General features: G+C 40.6%; 1 protein-coding gene across 3 annotated transcripts; it reads right to left on the bottom strand.

Annotated features, from left to right (window-relative positions):
• Nucleotides 1-259: 259 nt before the first annotated feature.
• setd1a (SET domain containing 1A, histone lysine methyltransferase) lies at nt 260-25,360 on the bottom strand. Of its 3 annotated transcripts, none has more exons than XM_065277230.2 (21): nt 25,316-25,360; nt 24,047-24,191; nt 23,833-23,931; nt 23,451-23,721; nt 22,507-22,637; nt 20,972-21,222; nt 19,182-20,871; nt 13,889-14,884; nt 13,560-13,730; nt 13,340-13,427; nt 13,029-13,192; nt 11,242-11,281; nt 10,394-10,595; nt 10,260-10,312; nt 8,825-10,158; nt 6,343-6,739; nt 4,621-4,799; nt 4,348-4,458; nt 3,874-3,993; nt 3,534-3,671; nt 260-2,235 (listed from the first exon to the last, which is right to left on the bottom strand). In XM_065277230.2, exons 2-21 carry the CDS (start codon nt 24,182-24,184, stop codon nt 2,062-2,064), a joined length of 6,747 nt encoding a protein of 2,248 aa, XP_065133302.1. In that variant the 5' UTR covers nt 24,185-24,191; nt 25,316-25,360; the 3' UTR covers nt 260-2,061. The 3 variants fall into 3 exon arrangements, with proteins under 3 accessions (XP_065133302.1, XP_065133300.1, XP_065133301.1); XM_065277228.1 differs by lacking the exon at nt 25,316-25,360 and adding an exon at nt 25,146-25,247; XM_065277229.2 differs by lacking the exon at nt 25,316-25,360 and adding an exon at nt 24,866-25,121.
• Nucleotides 25,361-26,013: the final 653 nt, after the last annotated feature.

The raw sequence follows: 26,013 nt of genomic DNA, 5'->3' as shown, positions 1-26,013 counted from the left end.
GGCAGCCCTGTTTTGTTTCATGTAGCCTAACAACCCATTGAAGTTAACACTCATTTTTTACAAACATTTTTACCCAAAATAGACTTCAGACACCCATTAGCACTGTCTAAACATGCATTAAATGGCATGCAAGAGCTTGACAAACATATTTCAGACACCACAATTGCACAGTCTGACATATAGACATAGAATGAACCTTTCAACTGCGAACATGTGTGCACACATTCTTTTTACAGACTGGAAAAAAACGAGCAACATGTATTTTTTAAAAAATATTTTAATGCACCATTAATAAAGGGTCCAACGCATTAATACAAGAGAAATATTGCAAATAATATTAAAACTTTAAACCAAAATAAAAGAAATAAAACAACAGAAACAAAAAAATAAAACATACAAGATAACTGAATGATAGGTATGTACAATTATTTTCTTGCGATGGGAAGTAGGAAAAAGATGAACATATTTACAGACTAGAACCAGTGTGTTTCTACGAGAAACAAACACTTCTACAATATTTACACGTAATTCTTTTAACTTTTTTCGTTTTTTTGTGGTTATGCTTCTGCGGATCAGTTTTAACTGAAAGACTGCAATAAAAATCTACATATTTTACAGGTCTTCCTCTCAAAGGAACAGAATGCTGGCCAAGCCCAAAGTACAAAGTGGAAAACGACAAAAGGAAATGTATGAGGTCGGTCAACTTTACCAATATTAACTGGAAAAATTGGGGGGAAGGACAACTACGAACACATGTACAGACATCATCCAATCTAGTGAACTTTTCCACTTTATTCTCTTGGGGAGAATAACAAGATATTATGTGATGATATGCACATATAAAGCAGGTTGCAAAACTATGAACTTGTGTCTGCGTGTATGTAGACACACACACATACACACACAAGCCAAAAAGTAGAGCGCTTGAGCTCACCTTTAGTGGTCCGTAAAAATATTGTGCAGAGGGACCTAATCCTGTTTTGACTTCCTTTTGAATTACAGTCTTTTATAACCCCTTCCAAAAGACCCAAATGAAAGCCTACCTTAGCTGACCTGTAATCTTTATATTGCTAAAAACGTCAATGAATCTTTAAGGAAATGTTTATACTTGTGTATTAAAATGTCGAATATGGTAAAGTACAGGGTAACCTCTAGAATAACAGTGTTGTTACAGTGTACTGGAATTGTAACAACTTGCTTATAAAAATAAAATAAAATATCCACGTACAATGTAACAACATAAGATACTAAATAATTTGATTGAAGATTGCCAGCAAGTTGATAAGAGGGACATCTTAAATTATGATTTTTCAGTTTCCATTCAGTTTAGAGGAAGTTTCAAAGAGAATGTGTGCGCTGAAACGGCTTCATTTGAAAAAGGCAGGGGTGAATCTAAACAGTTAATCTGAAGAAGATTTAGCAACAGTGCATCAAAAGCACGAATGCGCTGGAAAACTCACATTTCGATGGACCGACAGGCCTCAGAACCAGGAATAAATATACTTCAATAACTAAAATTAGTACTCTCGCTTATGACAGGGGTGTAGTACTACAAAAGTCTTAAATGCATGTTGGTAGGTTTTTAAAAGTTTTGCTTGGTTTAAAACTAAAAAGCACTGTAAGGGCGCCTGCCAATGTTAACAGTTGTGCACAGAGAGGAATATTTTTGTATGTGGATGGCTGACGCCTTATCAGCTATTTCACAACATGGACCAAGGTCAAAACTAAATACCACACGCAGCTGCAATGGGAGGTTATATATTAGATTATGGGAAGGTCAGGGAAATAAAACATCGCTTTCTATGCATAACTCAAGGTGTTTTGGCAGTGCTGAGATTCAGATGATATTGGGTTGTGTTTACTGTACGTATAAACATCTCTTTATGGGAAACCAGGTGTTAACTAAACAAATGTTTCTTTTTTTATGGTGTATCAGCCCTCTTATCTGTATACTGAAGGTGAATCTTCTCCCATTACAAAGTACACGCATTGCTCTGAGAAAAGCAGCTTGTGAACCAGAAAATTTGGCATTTATCAGTGGAAAGGACTTGAACACTTGCTTTAGTTGAGGGTTCCTCTGCAGTTTTCTGTTCCACACAAACAAGGGATTTTGTTCTCTTCAATGGGGAACTTGTAATCGTACGTGATTTCCTCATTTACACCTATAGGCTGCTTGGAGTATATGACTATCTTCTTCTGGGACTCGATGGTGATCACTTTGGCATAGCAGTTGGGCTGTGAGAGAAGCAAATGAAAGCGTGAATAAAATGAAAAACAAATATGCGCTTTATGCCATCTAATGCCATCCCTCCAACAGAAACATTGTTCCACTTCACATTTTGTTGGGAAATGTGCTCAACATAAATTAATGAGCTCATTGTGTGTTCTTGCGGTAAGGGAGGATCAGCATGATGATATCATTATTTCCTTTCACAGATGGGGCACAACCCAATACAATCTTTCAGAAACAATGTACAGCTTTTCAAGCTGTTAAAACAACACAATCTACCAGCTGAACCGGACAGTCAATGAAAACATTTGACTGTCGTGATAAGTTTTCAGGAAAAGTTTGCATCAAGGATGCATACGAGCGGGCGCATATGAGCACCCTTTAAAGCCTAAAGTTACAAATGGGACACCCTACGGCAGGGGTTAGCAAGTAAAAAAGAAATTCGACCACTGGATGGTGGGCCAGAACATTGTAATTCATAAAAATTAATACATTCAAAATTGCCGTTATTATTTGGTTTGCAGCTTAATGCATGGAGCGAACAAGACTTATGTCTAATGGTCAAATTTAAACGTGTCTTCTCTACATAGATTGACTGGACACAAGTCACTTGTCTTTTGTGAAACAAAAGATAATGCGTGTCATTGATGAAATCTAAATAATCACAGGTGCAAAGACATCAGTCATTGTCCCTCCCCAAAGTCTCCTTGATCGAGCAAGTGCATGTTGTCCAGCTCAGCTCAGCTCCAATCTCTCGGTGCTGGTCAAGCTGTAAGAAAGAAAGTCAAGCGAGCGCTCATCCCAGCCATTACTTGCATGACTGCATTTATGCACGCTGAGCAGAGGTGCACTCTCAAGGACGCTTTTCCAAGCATGAACAGTGTTCTGCACAGTCACGAGGTCGTTTTTCAGCATTTATATTTTTCTGCATGCTTGTGTTTCTCACACACGTATAGTTTTCATGCAGATCAATTTCAGAACCATTCGCTATAACAAAAATCTGCCTGCAGGGAATGGGACAGATATTATTGGCGACGGGTCAGTTTTGGCACGCTGTTGCTGACCCCTGCTTGTGGATTTAACATACATGTGCATACGGTGGCTATTGTAGGTCCACGAGACCGCAAGTCCACATAAAGTGCCAAAGACATTTCAGAGCCTCTTGGTTTAATGTAGTGTTGACCCTTAAGATGAGTTCACGTAACAGTGTTTTTGGACATGTAATTCTCACTGGGAGTGGCAGCAATGTGCTTATCAGAAGAGAGATACATAAATGTGTATGTGTTACTATGTGTTTACTTACTGTGCAGCAGTGGTTAATAAATCGAGCCAAATTGCCACACTTTGTAGCGTCAATGATAGTGTCGTGGTCGACACGGAATAAATAACTGCTCCCGATGCCTTCCTGAGCGTAGCGCTTCTCCCGATTATCAGCAACCATCTGGCAACAAATACACGATCGATTAACACCAAATGAAGCATGTGAGATGAGAGAGATGTGGTACTTTTAAAGATCAACAGTTATGCTATTCAACGACTCCAAAACGTGAATTAAATCATATGGCTACAGCAGAGCCGACCAGTCCATTAGCTGTCAAATTTTCTTGTATCAATAATTAAAAAGACTGTAGAGTGTGCCTTACCTGTCTGATATTCTGTCCCACATATTCAATGACCATCTCATCTGCAGCAATGGGCTCCATTGCAAACAGGCCCCATTCATGAATACGGCTGCGGCCAAACCTCAGCTTCTTTTTACGGAACTGCAGGCAGATAAAACATAACCACAAAATATGAAACTACTTACTTGTAGCGTTACTAAGACAAGTTGTGTAGAAGGGCTGCACAGTTATGTTTGTATACACGTATGTTAGCCCCTTCCAAATATGGTAAATGTCGCCATTAGCTTCTTGAAAGAACATGCAATAAAAAAATGGAAACCATAACTGCTTACAGGGCTATTAAGCTTTACAACAGCTTTTTAGTAAAAGGCACTGTACTTGTGTCAAACATTAAAGAAAAAGCTTGTCTTGCGAAGTAGAAAGGTGAAGAGTTGATGTTATCAAAGTACTGATAGCATGATGGCAATGTCATGGCACTGAACTCTGGATCATTACCTTAAGCTGGTTGAGTTTCAACAGGTCGGAGTCCATCACTGCTGGAGTGCCAATAGCACTGAGAAGTCGCCGCTGTTCTGAACGCCTTTCAGACAGCAGGCGGTTAGAGCCCTGTTGCAGAGATAGAGATACAGAGCTGTTCAATGTATATTGACTTTAACTATAAAAGACATGCAATGTATTTTTATATGCAGATCAAACATGCCCAATTGGAAAACAACAAGTATTTATTATAACAAGTTTTATAATTTTAATAATTAAATGTGAGCCTACGGCTGTGTCATAGTCCCCAATTTCCAGCACGGTCACTTGCTGGTCTAGGTCGAGGTAGACATCTTTTTCTTTGCGGCTGATGGCGTAGTAGCCTTCACTTCGAGCACAGCCTGTAACATGCTCTCTTAGCTGCCCAACTGCTGCCTTCTTTTTCCGCCGAGGGTTCGGGATGTTGGTGAGTGCAGGCGAGAGGTTAAGGAACAAAACTCAATGGAAGCCAGTATATGCGCTCAATGGCACAGTTATGCTCCTGGCCTAAATTTAAACTGAACAACAACCTTGCCAAAAACAAATGTTTTGGTGTCCCAAAAAAGGAGGGGCGAGCATAAATCACCGCTGTACAAAAAGATGATTGATAGTTCAAGATTCAAGATTGTGTCAAACATGGCAGACATTCATTTTACACAGAAACGTTAGCTATGTGAAATAGTTGATAAGCTTTAGCTATGATTTGAACTAAAGTATTTACTTGATATTTACTTGTTATCAGAAATAAACTATGAGAGAGGGCCTTTGTTGTTTTTAAATCATTACAGAAGTGGGTCACACACGCTGTGTTGATTGAGCCCAAGTCAAATTACTTTTCAGTTTAAAATCACCTTGCTTTTTTTTAAATGACATGCACACAGCGAGTGCAGAACCTAAATATATAGGGGTGGTTTCCCAGACAGGAATTAGACTAATCCTAGACTAAAATAAATGTAAGAGCTGTTCAAACTGAAAACAACTTGCACTTACATATCTTAAAATACATCAGTGCCCTTTGTTTTTGCCTCAAAATCAGGGTTCCCACACCTTGGTTAACTTCAATTCAAGGACCTTTCAAGGACTTTCCAGGTCCAATGCCCTCAAATTCAAGGACTAAATGTGAGGACACATTTCAAGTGAGAGCAAGGTTAAATCGTCTTACCATTAAAGATACATTGTTACAGTTCCCTTTTGAGGGGAACTTGCGCTGCGTCACTGCGGTGACATATTGTGGATGCCTTCAGGGGTAAATGCGTCTAAATGTTTATATCAAATTCAACCAATGGTGAGGCTTAACAACAAAGACAGGGTGACACAGGAGCCAGGAAGTATATCGCTATCGTAAATATTGCCAAAGATGGCGTTACAGGGATGCAGGAAGTATGGCAAGGGAGACGCAGCATCTCATTCCCTTCTTAGGGAACAACAGTAGACAAGTAACCAGAGACGTTTTCATGTTGCACAACTATGCAAAAAAGCATTTTGGTATGAATTAACATTGGCATACAAAAGACTTAAGCATTTAAAGAGAACAGTTTAGCACGTGTGCTTAAAAAGTCTTGATTTTTTATGATATTATCTTATACTACACAGGGAATAATATGGATTTTTTCGAGAAAACTTCTTGCATAAAATAGATTCACTCACTTTCAATGACCTGTATCTATGTATGTATATTTTCAAAAACTTCCCAGGGCCTTGAATCCCCCCTCACATTCACAAACTTTCAAGGATTTCAATAACCAATGGGAACCATGCAAAATGCAAACAAGTAATGTTTTTAGTAAGGCATGTTTGTTAAAACTAGGGTCTAGTCCTAGCTTAAGATAATCCCTGTCCAGGAAACCACCTCATAGTTTCTCAAATTTATTAAAAAATTATCAAGCTACTGTCCTCTTAAGAGGAATGAACTTCCAACCTCCACCCAATCCAACAAACCATTCGCTTTCATTTTTTAAGCAACAGAAAGGATATTGGTATGAGGAACCCAGTGTGTGTCATTTAGCCAGTCGGTTCCACGGTCATCTTGTAGCAGTTTCTCGTAGGTGACCCTAAGGAGCCTCATATCTTCCTGGTCCAGGCCAGTGTTCCAGATGTCATACAAGATGGTCATTTGCTCAAACTCGCTGCGGTTCTTGTACGTGGGGTGAGGCAAGGGGGCTGGTGTGGGCGTGAGGTCATGTTTGGGTCGCCGCTGGGTTGAGGGGATCACACCGGCCTCCTGAAGGAAGAGCCGCTCGCTCTTTCTAACCTCTTCCTTTTCAAACTCCAGAGATCTCTCCGGACCAAAGTCGGAGTCTCCCGAGTCTGAGCTGGAACTGGAAAGCTCCCCAGACTCCAGTTGCTCCACATCCACATCTTCTTCAAACTCCTGAAAACGTGAGTGAATGTTAAGAGGAGAAAATAGAAAGCATGCACAAAAACAAGGAAAAAAAGGGATATTTTGCCACTACTTGGCAAACTTTTTAGTATTACACAACAACGCAATTGTGTGTTAAAAGCTGCAGAAGGGTTGTTGTGAAGTTTAGTGGGTTTTTAGGACATGGTTATTTTGCAACAACTGGACATTTCAAACGGATAAAACAGCATGGTGAAATAACTGCAAATTGCTACCTTTTGCTAAAGCACATCCTGGTACTGATTTTACTGTTAGGCCCTGTTTACTTATTCATCACATTCAAAGAAACACATGTCTGTTGACACCTGGTCATTAAAAGTCATTAAAACATGAGTTGTTAGTAAACATGCTGCACAATGTTTTGTACATGTACATGTAAGAGCTTTCTCAGATATGTCAGTAGAATTGATGAGATGAAAAACACGAAGAGCAGCTGCTTTAGTTTTATCAATGAAAGCCTAAAGATAGCCCTGTACACTGTGTGTTCGCACCAGAAATCAGAAACGATGTAAAACATTGTGCTCGGAACGGTACATTACATACAGTGGGGGAAATTAGTATTGAACGTGTCAACATTTCTTTCCAGTACATAGATTTCCAATTTTTTTTAATGAAATTTTCACCAGACATCAGTATTAACTTAAGAAATCAACAAATATAAAGAATTCACAACGTTGAAGTCCATGAAAAAGTTATGTGGAATAAAGTTGAATGACACAGGAAAAAGGTATAGATGGTTTGCATTGACGTCACTTTTCCACATGACCACGCCGAAGCACGCCATGTTGAGTGGCAAACGTTTAACAAAATGGCTGGCTTTCATGGCGGCTGATGAGAAAAACGGCAGTAAAACTGACTATTATCAGCTTAAATTGAATTTAGTTTGACTTGATAGCAGAGGTGGACAATACTAAGTTACATTTTCCAAGCATCTGTGCTTTATTACTGTGTTTGTCTTGGGAAAATTTTTACTTCACTACATCCTAAAGCATACAATCATAATGTGTATTCTTTTATATTGCATATAAAAATTAATTTAATACCTAATTACATTAAAATTGTGTAATTTAAAGTACATTAATGTAGCCTACTTAAATATTAAATGTGTAACAACAACTTTTATTAATGAAATGTAATAGAGTAAAAATTATGATAATATGCTTTGGAATGTATGTTTTCCAAAGAAAAACACTAATAAAATACGAATACTTGAAAAAAATACTTAAGTAGAAAGTAAAACCTCTGCTTGGTAGTGACCCTAGCAACTTGTCAACCCACCTGTGGTCTGTGGAAGTTGGCATGGACAATCTATTTACTTCTCCTTTCGGTGTTTTTTGGCAGACTGTTAAACGATAGCTCAGAATTTTTGTTAAATCCGTTAGTATCGTCTATCGCACAACAGCTTTTTCCCATTTAAACGCGTTTTCCCAGTGTTTCTGCTGATTTCACAAGGTACACATATTCTGCCGCTCTGTCTTTTGCCACTTATTGGGCATAACTTCGTCACGTGCATACCCTCTATTGAACACGTTAAGAAAAAGCTAGTCACCAAGGCAAGGAACCAGCTCAAAAGTATTTAGGAAGTCATTATATTTTGCCATCTGTGAGAATTTTTATCAGCTTGGTCAGTAAATTGATGAGTGTGAAAAACCTCAATTGGAACATATGTATTGAAAAAAATGTTGACGTGTATAAATAGGCGTAGAGTAAGCGGTCTTTTGTGGCTGCAGGAACACTTTTGACCACATGCGCATCTGCACCACAAAAGCAATCCGGTCAAACGTGTTTTCGACTACTTCTGAATGTGGTTGAAAGTGGACGAGCTCAAAACCTCATTTACACCTGTCGTTACGTCATTCCGATCTACCAAAATGCGTCTTAAAACAAAGTGTAAACAGTCCTTTAAGGTTACTCTGTGATAATGGGGGTGTGAACATTATGTCTACTACTACCATACATGGCAAAAAGTTAAACTAAAACCGCGTCACAGGGTATTGACCGTAACTAAAGATTACCAGGCATTGGGTTTTTAAATTAAGACCAAAAAGGACCACAAACCTCTAACTTCCGTTTCCTCTGTTTCTTGACCTGTTTCTCTTTTTGTTTTTTGATGGCATGCAGTTCCTCGTTCTCTTTGTCCTTTCTACTCCTCTTTTTGCTCTTGCCTTTCCCTCGCTCCTCAATCTCCACTTCCCTACTGATTGATTCTTTCCTCTTGTGTGGAGGGCCAAGGGTCTTGGTCTGCGCCCCAGCTGCATCCCTGGCTTCGCCCAGCACACCCATATCTCCATACAGACCTGCAGCCTCCGCCCTGCCTGCGAGAGCATCCTCAATGACCTCCTCTGGAGCTTCCTGAACACCGTGCTGGTTGAGGTCTGCAGGGAGCAGGACAGTGGAGTCCTGTTTCGTTCTCTTTTGAGGGGAGGTATAGGGTGGAGTGGGAGGTGTTTTCGAATAGTTGTGTTCTTGCAGAACAAACAGACCCTCTGGATCCAGGAGTGGTTTGCGTGTGTGAGGGGAGAAGAACTCCCCCTCTTCCTCTTCTAATTTGTGCTCCTCTGCCTCATCTGAGGTCTCCGTCTCTTCCGAGTCGATATCTGCCTCTGGGTCCATCTTCAACGCCACATCAGCCAACACAGACAGGTCAGGTTTCGATGCAGAGGCCAGCTGCAGCAGGCTGGATACTCCCAGCTGTTCCCTGAGTTTCAGCCTCTGCTCCAACTCCTCTTCATCCTCCTCATCTTCCCCTTCTTCTTGCAAAGCAGGGTGAGAAGCTGACTGGCTGAGAGTCCGAGGACGACCACGTGGGCGACCCTTTTGTGTGGTTGGAACAGGAACGGGGTCCTCGTATGCCATTTTGACCAAGGAGGCATGGTCCAGGGGGAGGTTCTGGACAGTGAGACAAACAGGTGTAGGGGGAGTTCTGGGAGAGTCTCTGCCCGCCCCACGTTTGGAGGAGATTTTGGCAGGGGGAGTTTGTGGAGATGCAGAAGGACCTGGACTCTTTTTGGGCTCATCCGGCCGCAGGGAACGGACAGGTGGCGGGACGGTGAGAATGGTGGAGGGGGAAGCAGGAGAGGCAAGGGCGCTGCCCTCGCTGGGACGGGAAGCGAAGGGGAGGAGCATGGGCAGGGGCTTGGAGGCAGGTGGAACAGTGGATGTGCTTCCAGGGGAAGCTGAAGTTGGAAGGTCTGGAGCTTGAGATTGTAAGGCAGGAGTGGGTGATGGCACAGGAGCAGATGACAACAGAACAGAGGGCTTGACGTCGTTTTCTTCCGTTGAAAAAGATACCGTCTTGCGCCGCTTCTTCAGTGGCGGGAGGAGGAGGATAGGAGAGGACGGACGGGGGTAAGGTGAAGATGGAGGCACAGCTGCAGCAGTCTTCTCTTCTTCTAGTAGTGACAAACAGAGAACAGTGTTAACGCACTTGAAAATACAAATTAAGATCTTTAAACTTGTGCATTTGCTCTAATTTCATGATAATTTAACAGACCTGGCTTGACTTCTGTAGCAGTCACCGATGATTGGTCAAGGCTTGCTTTGTCCCTGTAAGAGACATAGACATTAGTCATTGTCAACCTATATTCATCTTTATTCATGATGTCAAGTTTACCTAGACAGACATACCTTTCATCTTTCTCTACATCCATAGCCACACTGTCCATTGTAGACTCGTCCATTGTGTCCACTGACTCGCTCTCCGCTGCTGGCTCACCTTCCTCTTCATCCTCCTCATCTGAAGAAGAGGATGAGGATGATGATGTTGATGAGCTCGCAGAAGAAGAGGAAGAAATGCTCTCATCATCACTGTCTGCACTAAGGGCTTCATCTGAAAAAGAATGCATTTGAAAACTATATTTCATATCTGCAGGTCAGAAACACATTGATCATTTAATGATGGGAAAATACTTAAAAGCTCAAAATAAAGGAGATACTATTTCACCACGTAAAAACAATACTGGCTGCACACAGTGCTGCTATTTGCATCATAACAGCCTTTTAGAACCAGAGTAACAATAAAAAAACATAAAAGTATGTTTATTTACAATAAATCATGCATGCAAGTATTTTCTACTTTTTTATTCTTGTTAACAAAACTTTGGTTTGTTAGGTCTCGTTTACACTTAGCATAAACAGTCTGTAGACTGCAAAAACAGTTCAAATACTTTAGCAAGCTTGTCACTTTCACTGTTGTAAGAATTTTTAAAGCTCTTTTTAAAGACCATAAAAAGAAAACAGAAAATACTGTTGCATTGTTTTCGCTTCCGTTTAATCTTTAAGTATACTGTGCTTTAATCCAGAAGAAATACAGCTCCCATGTGCACTTGTGTGTTTATAGCGGAGGCTTGCCCTCCTCAGTATTGTGGCGCCATTGACAACTTGTGGCAATGGGCCCAAGTACTTAATGTGTCTTTGGATATGTTTCTTGTTAACTTTGTGCATACGTTTCGAAAGAAAAACAAAAGACATATTACCTTCTGACTCATCCACTTTGTCACTGTCTTCATCCTCCTCCTGACCATAAAGGGAAAACAATTAACAACAGTTACAATAATGACAATAACATGCCTAAAACCATGGGCATAATTTCCACTGGGGACCACTTTTCAAAATCCCGATGGTGTCCCAACAAAGTCATTTGTTTTTAATTTTTTAACCACGCGTTGTCTTCGCCAAGGAAGAACAGGACCGAGCAGAGTCTGTCTGTGTCGACGGGGCGCAGTGAGGGGGGATGCTTAGGACGATTCTAATGGCCCATAAACTTTTTAAGTCCCCAGCCACTGACTGTGCCACATGCGCAACCTCCTCAGCTGGGGCCTCTCTCACTTGCTCCAGCCCGTCTTTACTCTGAGTTTTTAGCGCGGTTGCGGCGTGACAAGTGAGCTTCAGAAGAGAGCAAAGTGTGTATTTACTACTATTTGCTATGACATCTGCATATTTCCTTACTATAAATACAGTTTACATAAGGTGACGCTTGAGGAATGCAAAACAGATTTACGTTCCCTGTTTTGTGTTACGATTCTGATGAAAAGTCAATCATTATAAGCTGTTTTAATTAACACAGATAAGATAATTAACAAACTAAAAATTCTATTAGTTACACACCCAAACATTTTGTAACAAAATATGCCAAGGAAGTATTTTTATGCATCCGAGAATCGAGTTGATTGTGATGAGACAGAAACGCAAGGAATGCTAAACTAGTTCAGTAATGTATATTAAAGCTTCTCATCTTTCTAACAATGGAAATGTATTCTGCAATCTGCTATAGTTGTAAAAACAGTCTGAAGAATCATTTAAGAGTTGAGCTGTTTTCTCAAGTTCACAGTTTCAAAGAATACAATTTGTGAAACCTGTTATTTACCTTATGAAAAATGATATTAATACTAATAATAATAATAATAATAAGCTTTCGTCAAGCATTTCTTGACCCAATCTTATTTAATGCCGAAGGTACATTTCTAGCAAAAATGTATTGTTGTTGTTTGCCATTTTAAATGTTACGATTTTATTGATTTGTGTATTGATGTGGGCCTACTTACTGTCACTGAGACTCCTGTGAAAACTAGACTAAAGTCTCAAATCTTATTGTGAGCATCACAGTTTGATTTCAAGCATTAATTTCACTATGATTTCAATTAATGACATGATATTACTCATTCAATAATAAAGGTATCAAGTTTATATTTTCACAGAATGTCTTTACATTATGTATAGGGTGATTTATGTAGAAAACAGGAAGCCTTACAAATAAACCTTATACATAGTTTAGTAGCATATTCTTCTTGGCAGAATTTATCATTATTATAAACATGTTCCCCCATTGTGTGTGCCCCCCCCACTTCTCAAACCAAAGTTACACCCTTGCCTAAAACTATCTGTTAAGAACTCTGAGATTCCACAATAACGCCCAGAAGAACTTGAGGAATGCTGCCACCTAGCCATTGTTAAATGAAATGACACCTAGCAGAAATAACATTTTACATTTCCATTTTTAGACATTAGAATACGAAACAAAAAATAAAGACTAGCAATGCTCACATTGACTCTATTTAAAAACCTCCAAAACACTACCAGCCTGGATAGCATATTTAATTCAAAGAATTTCAGAAATAGTAGACTGTGAAATTCATTGACACCCTAATCACAAGTTAAACGTAAGCAGAACTAAAAAGGTAATATAAATATTTTAATTAGTAACAATCAGACTACAGATATAGGTTATGCAAACACAGCTGTTGCCACACAAACAAAAACAAACCTTCTCAGAGGAGGAGCCATCTGATGTTTCTTCTCCCTCGCTGTCCAAGTCATAAGGTTTGCGTGCTTTGGCTCTCCTCCTTCTCCGTGCTGCTCCTCTATCTGCGGTGCGCCTCTCTTCGGTTCTCCCAGCAGAAGTGTCGGCAGGTTTCCCCTGATACGAGTCTGATGGAAAGAAGAGCAAACAGACAGGATGAGAAAATATTGAGAGGTTATAAAAGTACAATTATTTAAACTGGGAAGGGAACTCTTTAAAGCTTCTGCAAACGCATGTTATTAATCTGGTTATAAAGCACTACATATGGGCCATACCCTCATCTTCTTCATCAGGTGGAGTAGAAGGTCTAGCTCTCTTCAGCTCACCACCCTCTACAAGCTCCTGAGGCTCCTTCCTTTTCACCTGTATTGCACGCTCTATTAGTATTAGCTTCTTTGCATTTGCTTATATAAGGCAAATAATAACAAAAAGTTGCTGTTTTAAAGGAATCCATGATCTATAAATGCTTAGGAGGTGGGAAATTAAGTTAAGCACCTTAAAAGAAGGCAAGTGCAATGCTCCCCGCAAGGCGAAACCCTCCATGCCTCCACTCTTGGCCCAGTCAACCAGAGACATAAGCGGCTCTCGAGGTTTGTTGCTCGTCTTCTCTTCTTTCTTTTCCTCTTCTCGCACAACCGTCACTCCCCGCATACCTGTCTGGAATGGCTGGGCAAGAAAAGAAAGACAGAACTGTTAAGGAATAGCTCATAAAGAACTAAAACTATTACTATTTAAATATAAGTGTGCTGTAAAAAAAAATACACTTCCCAAATTAAAATTCAATAAAAAAACAAAAAACAAACATGATCTCTTTCTGATTCTACCTTAGCTTTCCTTTCCTTGCGGTCCCACCACTCATCAAAAGTGCCGAAGGCGACGTTCTCCACCATCTTGCGATTAAGGTCCCTCTGCATGATGTTCTTCATTTCCTCTATCAAAGCTGCCAGTACCTGCTGAACTACGGCCTCGCAGGGATTGTGCCCCATAATGGCCATCTGGTCACCTGCTGCTCCATACAGCTCTCCGTCTACACCAGGGACCGTGCCAAAGGCGGGTGGAGGATAGTGGGACGGGTACTGCTGAGGCAGTAGGTGCTGAGGCCAGGGGCTGTGAGGGGGCGGGATGACGTGATGGTGAGGATGAGGAAGCTGAGCGGCATGGGGGTCTGGGTAGGCGTACGGTAAGTGAGGAGGGATGTAGCGGTGGTCCTGGTCATAGTGAGTGGCCACAGTCCCATCTTGGTCCATGTATGGGTGGTGTGGATGGTGGGGAGGGGGTATAGAATGAAGAAGATACGAGGGAGGATATTCAGAGGTGGGCGGGACTTCTGCAGGGGGTGCGGTAGTGCTGTTGGAGGAAGCCAGTCGCATCTGGTGGAGGCGACTGAGCATGTGCGTCTGCATCTGGAATGACATGGGTGCTCCTCCGCTGTACTGGCTCATGAGCTCCATGGAGCTGGCGTAGTCGTACATGTGGTGTGGCAGGGGAGGAGGGTACTCGGGGTGTAGCTCCATGTGAGGAAGCGGCGGGGGTATGCCAGGGGGTGGAGGAGGCTGCAGAGAGAAGCCAGGTGGAGGTGGAGGAGGGAGGTGAGGAGGGTAAGATGGGATGGGTGGAGGTGGCATGGTGGCGTTGAAATGCTGGCTGGTGTCAGGGGGAGGACTGGCAGAGGGGTCTGGAGTTTGGGAGGGGAGAGCAGATTGTGAGGAGGTGGCTGGCGATGAAGAAGAGGAGGCAGCGGGATGGGGTGTTGCTGTGTTAATGGTGTTGTCATCTTCATCTGATATTTCCATGTCCTCCCCAGAAGAGCGAGGAGATGGCTGAGAAGAAAGGATGTTAAAACTTAATTAAACACAGTGACTAAAAGTACCAGATTTCTCTTTATTTTAATAATCCAGTTTACACATTCTAATCAATACATAACTAGCTTTGGAGCTATACGTCAACTGTCTTTAGTTACTAAATTAGACTATTAGGGAAGGGGTTATTGTTACTAGACTAAGTTGAAATGTAGTTCAAAATGATACTTATAGTCAGTAAAATGTCTGTTGAGGGATCATCACAATTTAATACTGTAATGACTGGCAGTTGATAAGCAGTTGCAAAGTTATTTATATTTAGTAAATCTAATATGGATTATTAAAATGATGTGTTAAAAAAGTGTTTCCAACACCTAAGCCAGAAACAATAATAGGATTTTAAACATAAAAAATTATAATACCATAACGAAGATTAAGAAAAAGTGTGATTTTTGTTATGTGAAACAGAAAATTCTCAAAAAATGTAGGGCAGGACCTTGAATTTTTTGGCAGAAAAATTAGACATTTCATAAGAGTGAAGTCAGTAATGTTTGCTGAGCAGACTGTATAGGACTACTTCTCACCAGACAAGACTACCATCTAGGGCTGGGACGGTGGCGTTTTTTTACCACCGTGATGGTCACGCACAAATTAAAGGTTAAAGATTGTGTGTGGGGGGGGGGGGGGTGCATGCACGCATGTGCACATGCACTTTGATGCATATAGGGCTAGTTTTGAAATATAAAAATGTAAACGAGGATCAGATATACAGTTCATATCAAATGTGCGTGTTCATAGACACCAAATTCTTTCTCCGCCGTTGGCTGCTCGTCACAGCATCAAGCAATGCTTAGGTTACTTAGCAACTAAAGACGCTCTGAAGCGCCCACGCGCTTTGAAGGAGAAAACGGCGTGGTGACGTTTCCGTGTGGTTTAAGACGTAACGTGAAGTAAATCAAGCATCAAGCCTGGTTTATTTCAGTTAACTAAGTTACATTTGCAAGTTATAAGCATATTACAACAATGTATGATTAACAAAGTACTTTATAATTGTTAATGTTATTGTATATACGTCTTGATGACGTATGCAGCTTGCAAATTTGACCTCCGGAGGCTAGAGCCTTCGGATTGAGAAGCGCCAATATCTTGCCTCATTGTTCTGCCCCAAGCCAGTGGGTCATCACTGATATCAATTGCCTTCCCTTGCAAATAGCGCATTAACTCCACGTCTGCTGGCTGTGTGCGTTAACATGAACCAGAAGACATCTTACTGGGCGAGATTGTAGTTTATATTTTTCATAATTTGCGATGTGCACACCACCGCAGTGGTGATCATTACTGTCACAGCCCTACCACCATCACACACTGTGGAGGACTTTTTAACTGAAATCTAGTTTACTCTGTCTTTCCTGATAAAAATATGGATTATTGCAAAAAAAAAAGAATCGCCTACGATTCTCATGCGTGTTTTATCATTAAAGCCGGTTCCTTGATTAGTAGTAAATCGACATCACCAGCTTTCAGATGGAGTAGCATTTAATACACAGAGAAGCTAGGGAAAAATCGCATAAATTATCGGAGTCTATTTTCCTCGATTTTTAACGCGATTTTGCCATGTTTCTCTGTGAAATACGGCTCTATGTAGTAAATACCCAGTTTCTCATGCGCGTTTTATCTGTAAAGCCAGTTCGGTGATTAGTATTAAATCAGCTGCTTTCAGATGGAGTGGCTTTTACTATACAGACCCGTAGTTCACAGAGAAGCTAGGCAAAATCGGGTCCATAATCGAAGAAAATCTATGCGATGTTGCCTAGCTTCTCAGTGAACTACGGGTCTGTGTAATAAATGCCGCTCCATCTGAAAGCAGCTGATGGCGATTTAATACTAATCACCCAACCGGCTTTACTGATGAAACACGCATGAGAATCGCAGGTGATATTTTTGCACAGCCCTACTAAAAAGTACTGTAACAATGCACCTGCCAAATACATCAATGCATTGTTATTACAAAATGTCTAATGCTGCGTGCACAGCGCACACCCATCGACTAGCAACGACAGAGCGACACAATCTTATTTATTTCAATGGAAGCTTGGCAACATCCAGTGAGACCAGTGACAATAACTAGGGATGTGCACGAATAGTCGAATTCGATCGGCAAAAATAATAATAAAAAAAAGGCTATTCGAATGTTTGTTTGTTTGTTTTTAATGCGCCTCCACAGGGTTAAAGCTACTGCTCATTTAATGCTTTTCACTTCAACTTTACTGTCTTTTATTGTAAATTAATTTGTATCTACTGATTGTTTTGGCAGTTTAGATCGCAGACTAATTTAAGTATTTTGAGATTTAATGTTGGGTTGCCTGCTTTGTCCACTGGTTCACATATTATTTAGATGTGCTGCCCCACCGCATCAGTGCATCATGAAAGATTTGTTAGCTACCTGACATAGCCTACTCAGTCAGCAATAAGGTATAATGTTGAAATTATTCCTAAAATAATGTTACATTTAAATATTCTTGTTCGATTCGTCTGTTGTCCTTACCGAATAACCACAGAGCAGAGTGCGTTTTCTCTGCAGCCAGAATATTGTAGAATAAAAAACAGGCTTTCACCGGAGCAGGTAGGCTAAATAAGGTTGTCTTTCTTTACAAAAACATGTCAAAAGAAGATATTCATATGCTGACTATGTAGTCTGTTATGTTTTTTGTTTTCTCCGGCTCTCACTTGGTGTTTCGAGTCTGTTTACATGATGAAAGCAAACTTTACATAAGATCCTCAAACTTTAAACTTCACTTGGGGTTAGGATATAATATTTGGTATAATATGAGTTCTGTAAGATCAACAAGTACTGAATTCGTACTAACGACCGACTTGAAACACTTAAGGATTTGACTGAGCCTTCGCTTCGGTTGTGACAGCATTTTTCTGTAGGCTAATTTTTAAGAAGAATTTCAAAAAAATGTAATTTTTTTACAATGTTTTTAACTATATACATTACTGTGCAAACATCTTAGGCCACCACCAACAACTACTTTGTTGTTTTGGCAAAGTTTTAATGTCCATCCATATTTATTTTTCACTCTTTTTTTTTAAGATAGAAAACAGAAAATGCGGGAAATATGTACACAAAATTAAAAACAAAACGATTTTCAGAACTAAATGTCTTCTTCAGGCATCAGTCAGTATTTAGTGTGACCTCTCTTGGCACAAAACACATGATCGTCCGCTTTTTTGAAGAGACTGAAGTCCTGAAGTCATTCGATTAGAATTAGAATTTAATTTCATTAAGGTTTAAGAGATCCTGCATTTTCTTGCTATTGTTCAAGTGGAAGGGGAGTTTACCCTAAATACTTAACACTACAGCTTATACTTTTATACTGTTTTTAATACTACATACACATTTCCTGTATTTTCTGGTTGTATTCTAATAAAGAAACTGAGAAATAATTATATATGATCACTATAACATTGCAAAAACAACAAATCTAATGGTAGTACATCGCGTGTACAGCGCGTCACTCCATTAACGTTACCTTACTAATGTGTGATGCTTTTGTCTTGCTATTGCGTGTTTCTGTGACGAGAATAATGTGATATAAGAGGTAAATATAATTCGTGAACTTGGAGCACAAATGTTCTGCACATGTGCACAAGGTATTTTTGCATCCGATTTAGAAAATACTACGATTCACGTGTTTACATGCGTACTTTCCTCCTGCTGATCGGATCACAGATCGGAGTACACCACCCCCTTCAATACGATCCAAATTTGCATCCGATCATCCTCAATTGTATTGATTAAGGTAAACTTTTCAATACGATCGAGCCATCAATATGATTACAAATAGATTATTTGGTTGCATGTAAACGTACCTAATGAGAGTGAAGCAGTTAAGTTCACGTCAATTCGGCTTTCATCCGTTATTGAGAGGATAGTTACTTATTTGTTTTTTGATGTTCATAGGACAAAAAAATTAGGAATGCCTACTAACAATCTCATTTAAAGATGAGCAACACATATCAACATAGTAGCTGGCGGTGTGCACATAGCATAAATAGTTTCTTTGTTATTAGTTGACATTATTCCATCTGTCTGCATATCTCAAGTTTATGCATGTGCCCAAGGTGACACAATTTGTTTTTTTTCACTGAAATAATGATTTTCTGGTAACTTCCAGCTATTCCAGGAAATTCCAACCAACACCAACATTCTAATTGGGAATGAATGATTTTGTTGGATTTCTGTGAATGAGTTTGTTGGGTCATTGTGAATTAGCCTTAACATGTGTAATATCAAAATAATCAGAGTTCTCACCTGAGCCTCTCCATTGTAGGTTGGTGGGGTACGTGGAGCCCTGTGTGGGTCAGAAGTGTGGTCCTCTTCAGAGGGAGGCATTTGGCCCTGAAGAGAGTCAGATACTAATCCTTGGGTGGAAGGAGTGGAGGCGACGACCTCTGGAGGGGTTTTCCTGCCTCCACCACCTTGCCTTTTATCCCTGCCTCGGCGTCCGTCTTTCTCTCGCTCTCCTCTTCTTCTCTGTAGCTCTCCCTCTGTCTCTCTTTGTTTTTTGTGGCTTGGCCTTCCTCCATCCTCTGCTCTCAGTTTGTTTTCCCTTCCCGCCGTATTCCCATCTACTTTTCCTCTGTCTCTATCCTCCTCGTCGTCCTCATCATCTGAGGCAAGGAAGGAAAACTTGGACTTTTGATCCTTTAGCAACATTTCAATACGCGAGTCCAAGCTGCTGCTGTGGTGCATGAACGGTAAGCTCTCATTGGTGGAGTCTGGCTCTGGGGAGGAATCACGCTGTGGAGGAGGTGGAGAAAGAGATGCTGTTGAGGAGGGAAGGTGGTGAGGCAGGGAGGTGGAGGAAGGTGAAGTGGAAGATGATGGGATAGAGGCGTGGGGAGGGGAGGAAGTTGGAGGTGTACGAGGGGGACGGGGTGGTGTACTTGGATGGCGTTTGGGTTTGGTCCACTGTTCGTCTCGGACGGGGCTCTCCTGGCCAAAATCCAGAGACCCAAGCGTTTCAGCCACGGCGGCTGCGATGACGGAGGCTGGCGGAAGAGGAGGTGGTGGAGGCGGAGGAGCAAGGGGTGTGTGGTGAGATTGTGTCCGATAATCATTGTCCATACTCCCTCCCATACCAAATCCCCTCTCACCTGCACCCTGCTGGGGACGGAAAGCTGGTGAAGGCTCCAGCCGTGAGGAGGAGGGTGTATCGTAAGGTGACAGGTCTTTTGATGATGGGTATCCTCCATATGTTGAGGTGGCAGAGGGGGGAGAAAGACTGTTGGATGAGTGGTGGCTTGAATTTGAGTGAGCTCCATAACGTGGGTCCGAGTTGTTGGGGTAGTCTCCCTCCCGGTCTCTCTCCCAGTCCCGATCTCTGCTGCTCTTGCGCCTTCCGCTGCTGTGGTGGTTGTGGGAGTGATGGTGGTTTCGATGTCTCCCGTGGTCTCCCGAGCGAGAGCCTGAACTGTCCCGTCTGTACGCTCTGCCATCCCTGTCTTCCCGACGGTCAGAATGATGCGAATGGTATGATTTGGAGGAGGAAGAGTTTGTATCCTGTTGGTAGTGGTAAGATGAACGACGGGAGCTTATTCCACCTCCATATCGACCAGCTGAGTCTCTGTCCCTATCCCTGTCTCTTTCCCGGTGTCCCCGTTCTCTGTCTCTCTCTCTATCGGAAAGCGGCAGCTGCTCATACTGTGATCCTGGAGGTGGCATAGGGGGATGTAACGGCACATGCATCCCTGACCCTGCAACACTGGGATAGGGATAGGGAGGTTCATTAGGTCGGAAAGGTGCTGATGGAGGATAGCCTGGCCGACCTCTGTGGTACATGGAGGGTTCCTGTGGAGGTGGAGCGTGTGGGTCATCATGGTATCGTGGGGGCTTAAACCCTGATGAGGAGGAAACAGCTGAAGAAGAGCAGGAGGAGGATGGAAGCATATCCTGTGGAGGATAGCTGCTGCTGAGTGGAGCACTGTTAAAACCGGTGTGCCTAAGAAGAAAGACAATAGAAATAAAATTATTTTTTGAAAACACACAAAAAAAATGTAACATTCCTAATCAAAATTTAATTGATAGATTCTGAAACCAACCTGCCCACAGAGAAGCCCGAGTCCTGGGAGAAAGGGGTTCCAGAGCGAGGGGTGTAGGGAGTGCCTCCACCTTGTGAAGAAGCAGAGGAACCAGGGGTAAAAGGTCCTCCTAGTGAGGATGGAGGGGTGTCTACACGCTGGTCCCCAAACCCAGTGTCCACAGAACAAGGGGTGGTGCTTCCAGGGTTGAGAGGGGCAGCAGCAGGTGCTATCATCTGTTCTGTCGAGAGCCTCCGCCGGATATCAGACGACTAAACGATAGAAAAAATAATAGCAATTAGATATCTTAATAAAGAATAAAGCCCAGAGAATAAAATTAAAACCTGATATGAAGTCCAATTATTATTTTGATAGAATATTGCAACACATGTGTGAATGTGATGAGAAACGTACTATGTCCATAAAATTCCTACTATTTTAACCAGAAATTGGCCTCAAAACTATCATTATTTAAAGCAATCGGAAATACCAATAGATATGCATGGGAAACATATAACGTGGTTACTGAACATAACATAAAACTCAGCAGCCATTAGGAAAGCAATTACTCTTTTCATCTACAGCCACAAATGGGCTTTGTCACTACACTACATATTCCAGACTGAATACTGCTCAGCCCTATTTTAATTTTAATGTTTTTTGTCATGTAGTGCATTGTATCCATTTCTGCAACCACTGTTTGCACTAGGTTGCACAAATCCACTTTTTGTGGCAAGGTTAAACTACTTTTAGCTCTGTGTTGTTTTTTGTAGTTCAGCGTCTATATGTAGTACCATGGTCATGAAGAAACGTTGTCTCATTTCACTACGTACTGCACTACTATAGTTGTACTACAGTTAGAAATAAAGCTTCTTGTCTTTACTAGTCCACCCATTGTAATTATAAAACCAAAAGGGTTTTGAGTTTATGAGTAATTGGAACTTACAGTATGAACTAGGGCTGTAACAATTTATCGTGCACGTTTTCTCAATGAATGAATTTGAATGAATTACAGTGAAATGCCGCCACATCCAAAAGCCAGAGGGAACTCTCATGCAGAAACTCCAATTGTGCCACAGAAGAAGTAGCATTACGGACGCTATTCCAGGAATAGTCTAATGTCTCGAATAGAATAGAATAATGTCTCGAAGGATATTTATATCGCCGTTCTTTAGATTGTTTCAGGTATTTTCATGATAATAAAGAATATTTTGAATGATTTTGTTTTAGGAGTGTTGCTTTTTAAATGCACGTTTTAAACGACTCCGACTCATAATGATTTTAGATTGATAAGGACTTCCTACTGATCACAGAGCCATAGTACACGCACAAGCTGTGCATGAAACACACAATCGCAGCCTTGCGATGCAGAATCGATTTTAAACAGGTCTTTTTAATGAGACACACGATTTATCGTTACAGCCCTAGTATGAACTACTCAGCGTTAAAAAGCTTGTAAAAATGTCTCTTTCTGCGAAGGTGCCATGGTATTTTGCAACACAGTGGCATCATTTATACTAAAGCAAAGGATTCTTTAGGTTTGTTTGTGTACTCACCGTGTCGGGCTGGGCTGGGGCTGGGGCAGGGGGCTGAAACTTCTCTGTGAGAGCTTTGCCTCCAAGTGGCACAGTCTGAGGGGTGTATGACCCACTTACTATGAGGTCATAGTATTTCATCCGCTGTTGGCCTGAAACAACACATGTATAGAAATATTATGCAATATTTCACCTGTGCATCTTTAAAAAAAAGTGTTTCCTTACAAAAATGAAAAATAATAAAGAAATACACCATATCAATCCAAACCAGACAGTACTTTGAATATTCTCAAAAACATTTGAAGACGCTCAGATGCAAAAGCTGCTAAACGCCAATAATAAGATGAGGATATTGACCGAACGCTCTTTGCACATATTATACATTTGCTTCAAATTTGCATAATCCCGCACTCAGGCTATTCAGAAATTCCATTTTGTTGGCAGAACGACGAAAAAATGCTTCTTTACAAATACAAATATGTCAAGATGCACTTATACCTTGTTCACACAGTCAGTCCAAATCCGATTTGACCAACTCACAGTCCATATTGTGTATCATAACTTTTCAGATCTGTGCATCCTGTAGTGTACTGCTGTTTTTCGGTTTATCTGGTAATGAAGTTGCGCTCGCACGACAATCTGCTTCATCATCTGACGTGTTTACTTTCTACGTGACGCGAAAGCATGACGTAACCAAAAAGCTACACAAACTCGATCAGAGTGGTCAGACTGAGAATTGGATTTCCGGAAATGCGACAAGGATTTCAAACCACGGATAAAAATAGCCCAAAACTGATAAAAATAATGGAATTCCTGTGGTTTTTGGCCGTTCACACATTCTAAATGGGATTGGATTCCAGTCGGATACATACCAAAATCGGATTTGGACTGAAAGTGTGAACAAGGCATTAGAGGTTTTTGTCTCTGAGCTCCTCCTTTATTTATTTTATTACAAAGAAATGTACCTTTAATATCCAGCTGGACATGAACAATGTTGCCCATGACAGATGTATTGTGCAGATGCTTGACTGTATCTTTGGCCCCTCTAGTGCTAGTGAAGAGGACACGGGCCAAGCCCAAGTGCTTTCTTGTCTTGGGATGAAACAAAATCTCCATTTCCTCTACCTCACCAAACTTGGCACACATCTCTGCCAGGAACGGCTCCTTGATATTATCATTCAGCCTTGCGAACGTCACTTCCTTAAGCGGAATAGGGCCTACATAATACTCATCCAGCTATAGGCAAGAAGAAAACAAAGGAACGGGTTAAATAAGTGGGACATAAACACAGACCTTAACAGAACTGTAAAATACATAATCACAGAAGAGATAAAAATGAAGAAATACCTTAAATTTGGGTACTGGTAGTGACAGCTCTGTGTGTCTGGACCAGATTCTGCGGGGTCTTGGATCACGCAACTCCCCCACAGGTGGAAATCCTGAATCCTAATAAGGAACATAACAAACAACGCATTAAAAATCAAACCTATAAATGAATATATCAAATTTACATAGACATGTAGCCCAGTATTTTTTTCACAGATCAACAAAACGTACATACCTGTATATTAAAATGAATCCCATCGTATCTGTAAATCTTTTGAGTAACCCTTCGGAGAGCAGGGTCTTGTACTAGTTTATAGCTTTTCCACTGTAGACTGAGTGTTCGCTGAGTGTCCACCCCACTGTCCGGATCCATGCTATAACTGCAGAAACGTAGAGGAGACTGAATTGATGTGCAAATGTTCACATGACTTAGTAGTATTAGTAGTATTAGTAGTAGCGAAAAAAGCTTTAATTGATGGCTCATTCCATTTACTGATTAGCTATAAGCAGTACCTACAGAACACTTCAGTTTGACAACTTTTGAATTAAAACACAAAAATTTAAGAATAGGGGTGATATAAGGTCCCACATAAAAAGTTAATTTTTTAAAAAACACACACAAAATTAGAGCGGTTTTAATATGTGCCATCTCCTTGTTAAAATGCTGATAATATTTTACTGTCAACCATGTGACAAGATGATCTAACGCCCCTTAAATTTAAGTTGGATAAAGATGCAACAATCTCTTAAAATAGTTACTCACATACATTACACCCAGAACTAAAACACAGCTCACTACATACTTTTACGAAGTAATACGCAAACAAAAACGCGGTATAAACAGATATCTATTACCTGACATATTGACTAGTAGCATAACAACAAGCTAACATAATAAACATTGAAGCTACTAGCTTCTTACAGCGTGAGCTAGCTAAACACTAACTTCAAAAAGATGTGACAGCAAATAATCCAGTTACTTCCAACAAACCAATTTACACAAATTTGAGAGACTAAAACCAAGTACTCTTCAATAATGTCCCAAAAGACTCACATAACGGAGCGCGCGTCTTGAGGAGGTTTGCCCGCTTCGACAGACACAGCGGACGGCTGCTAGCTCGCTACAGCTAGGCCTGTAACGTACGGTTAAAAACAGAGAATCCTCACTTAAAATCTAGCTCCGTTTTTGCGTGTGCGCCCTAAAACTGGTCTAACACAGCGTCGCTTGTATTCCGATGCAACATCGAGGCATCATAAGCATTTATTTTCCACAAGAACGCGCAATATCCATAATATAAAAACATAATACAGTGAGCGGCCATCGCGTAACTAACCTGTGAGCCTCGCCTGTACGCCATCAGTCACTAGAAACAACATTCGTTGCATTGGCGCTAGCATTTTCCACACAATTCATGACTTTTTGCATTTATTTAACTACGTTAAACGAAGTTACAATTACAAAAAAATAATACATATCAAAATGTTAATGTACTTTCACACGAACCTATTTTATGCGTTTAATTGTCTTCACAGACCTCACCATATATTTTCGACCGCTGTCATCTATACGTTTTTTTTTTTTTTTTGACGAATCTGAGTTTCATTTTAATTTGCGTCATATGAGTCACAAAGCCATGTTTTTGTAGCTTTATGCGTGTGGAATACAAGCAAATATGACATTGCTAGTAAAATGACACAATTTTCTCCACTTTTTATTTATTTATTTTAACTCTGGCTTGTTGATTGTGTAATAAATATATTTTTCTGTAATTGCAATGTTTCTCCATACTTTGTACTGTTGTATTATGGGAAAAAATAGAAAAAAGATCTGCACACTGTTGCGTTCCTTTTATTTCAAAAGTAAAAAAAAACAGCAACATTTCGGCCTTCGTCATGCAAACTTAATGTTGTATTATGGCAAATAAAAAGCCTAATGACAAGAAAAAAAGGGTACATAAGGGTTTTTCAATAAATAATTCACGAATTATAGTGTTTATTAAAACGCAAATAGAAAACATACGTTAGTAAATGTACTACAACAAGTTTAAAAGAAAAGTTCAGAGGATAAATAAATTAATCGCAGAAAGTTATATCTTACAGTGACAAATTAAAAGCAAAATTTATATACATGTCATTGTTATTTCATGAATATATTGAATGTTGTCTACGTATGTTTCAAAAGGCGGAGAGAGAAACTCGTCT

Source organism: Paramisgurnus dabryanus, chromosome 3 (genome assembly GCF_030506205.2).
Source record: "Paramisgurnus dabryanus chromosome 3, PD_genome_1.1, whole genome shotgun sequence".
NCBI classification, from domain to species: domain Eukaryota; kingdom Metazoa; phylum Chordata; class Actinopteri; order Cypriniformes; family Cobitidae; genus Paramisgurnus; species Paramisgurnus dabryanus.
This window is presented reverse-complemented; position numbering and strand designations above follow the sequence as displayed.

Coding starts and splice junctions, on each gene's coding strand:
- setd1a (XM_065277230.2), bottom strand. CDS start 24,184: ATGGATCCGGACAGTGGGGTGGACACTCAGCGAACACTCAGTCTACAG. Junction 20,872..20,971: donor TCGGGCTTCTCTGTGGGCAG/GTTGGTTTCAGA, acceptor CTTTCTTCTTAG/GCACACCGGTTTTAACAGTG. Junction 10,596..11,241: donor CAAAGTGGATGAGTCAGAAG/GTAATATGTCTT, acceptor ATTCTTTTTCAG/ATGAAGCCCTTAGTGCAGAC.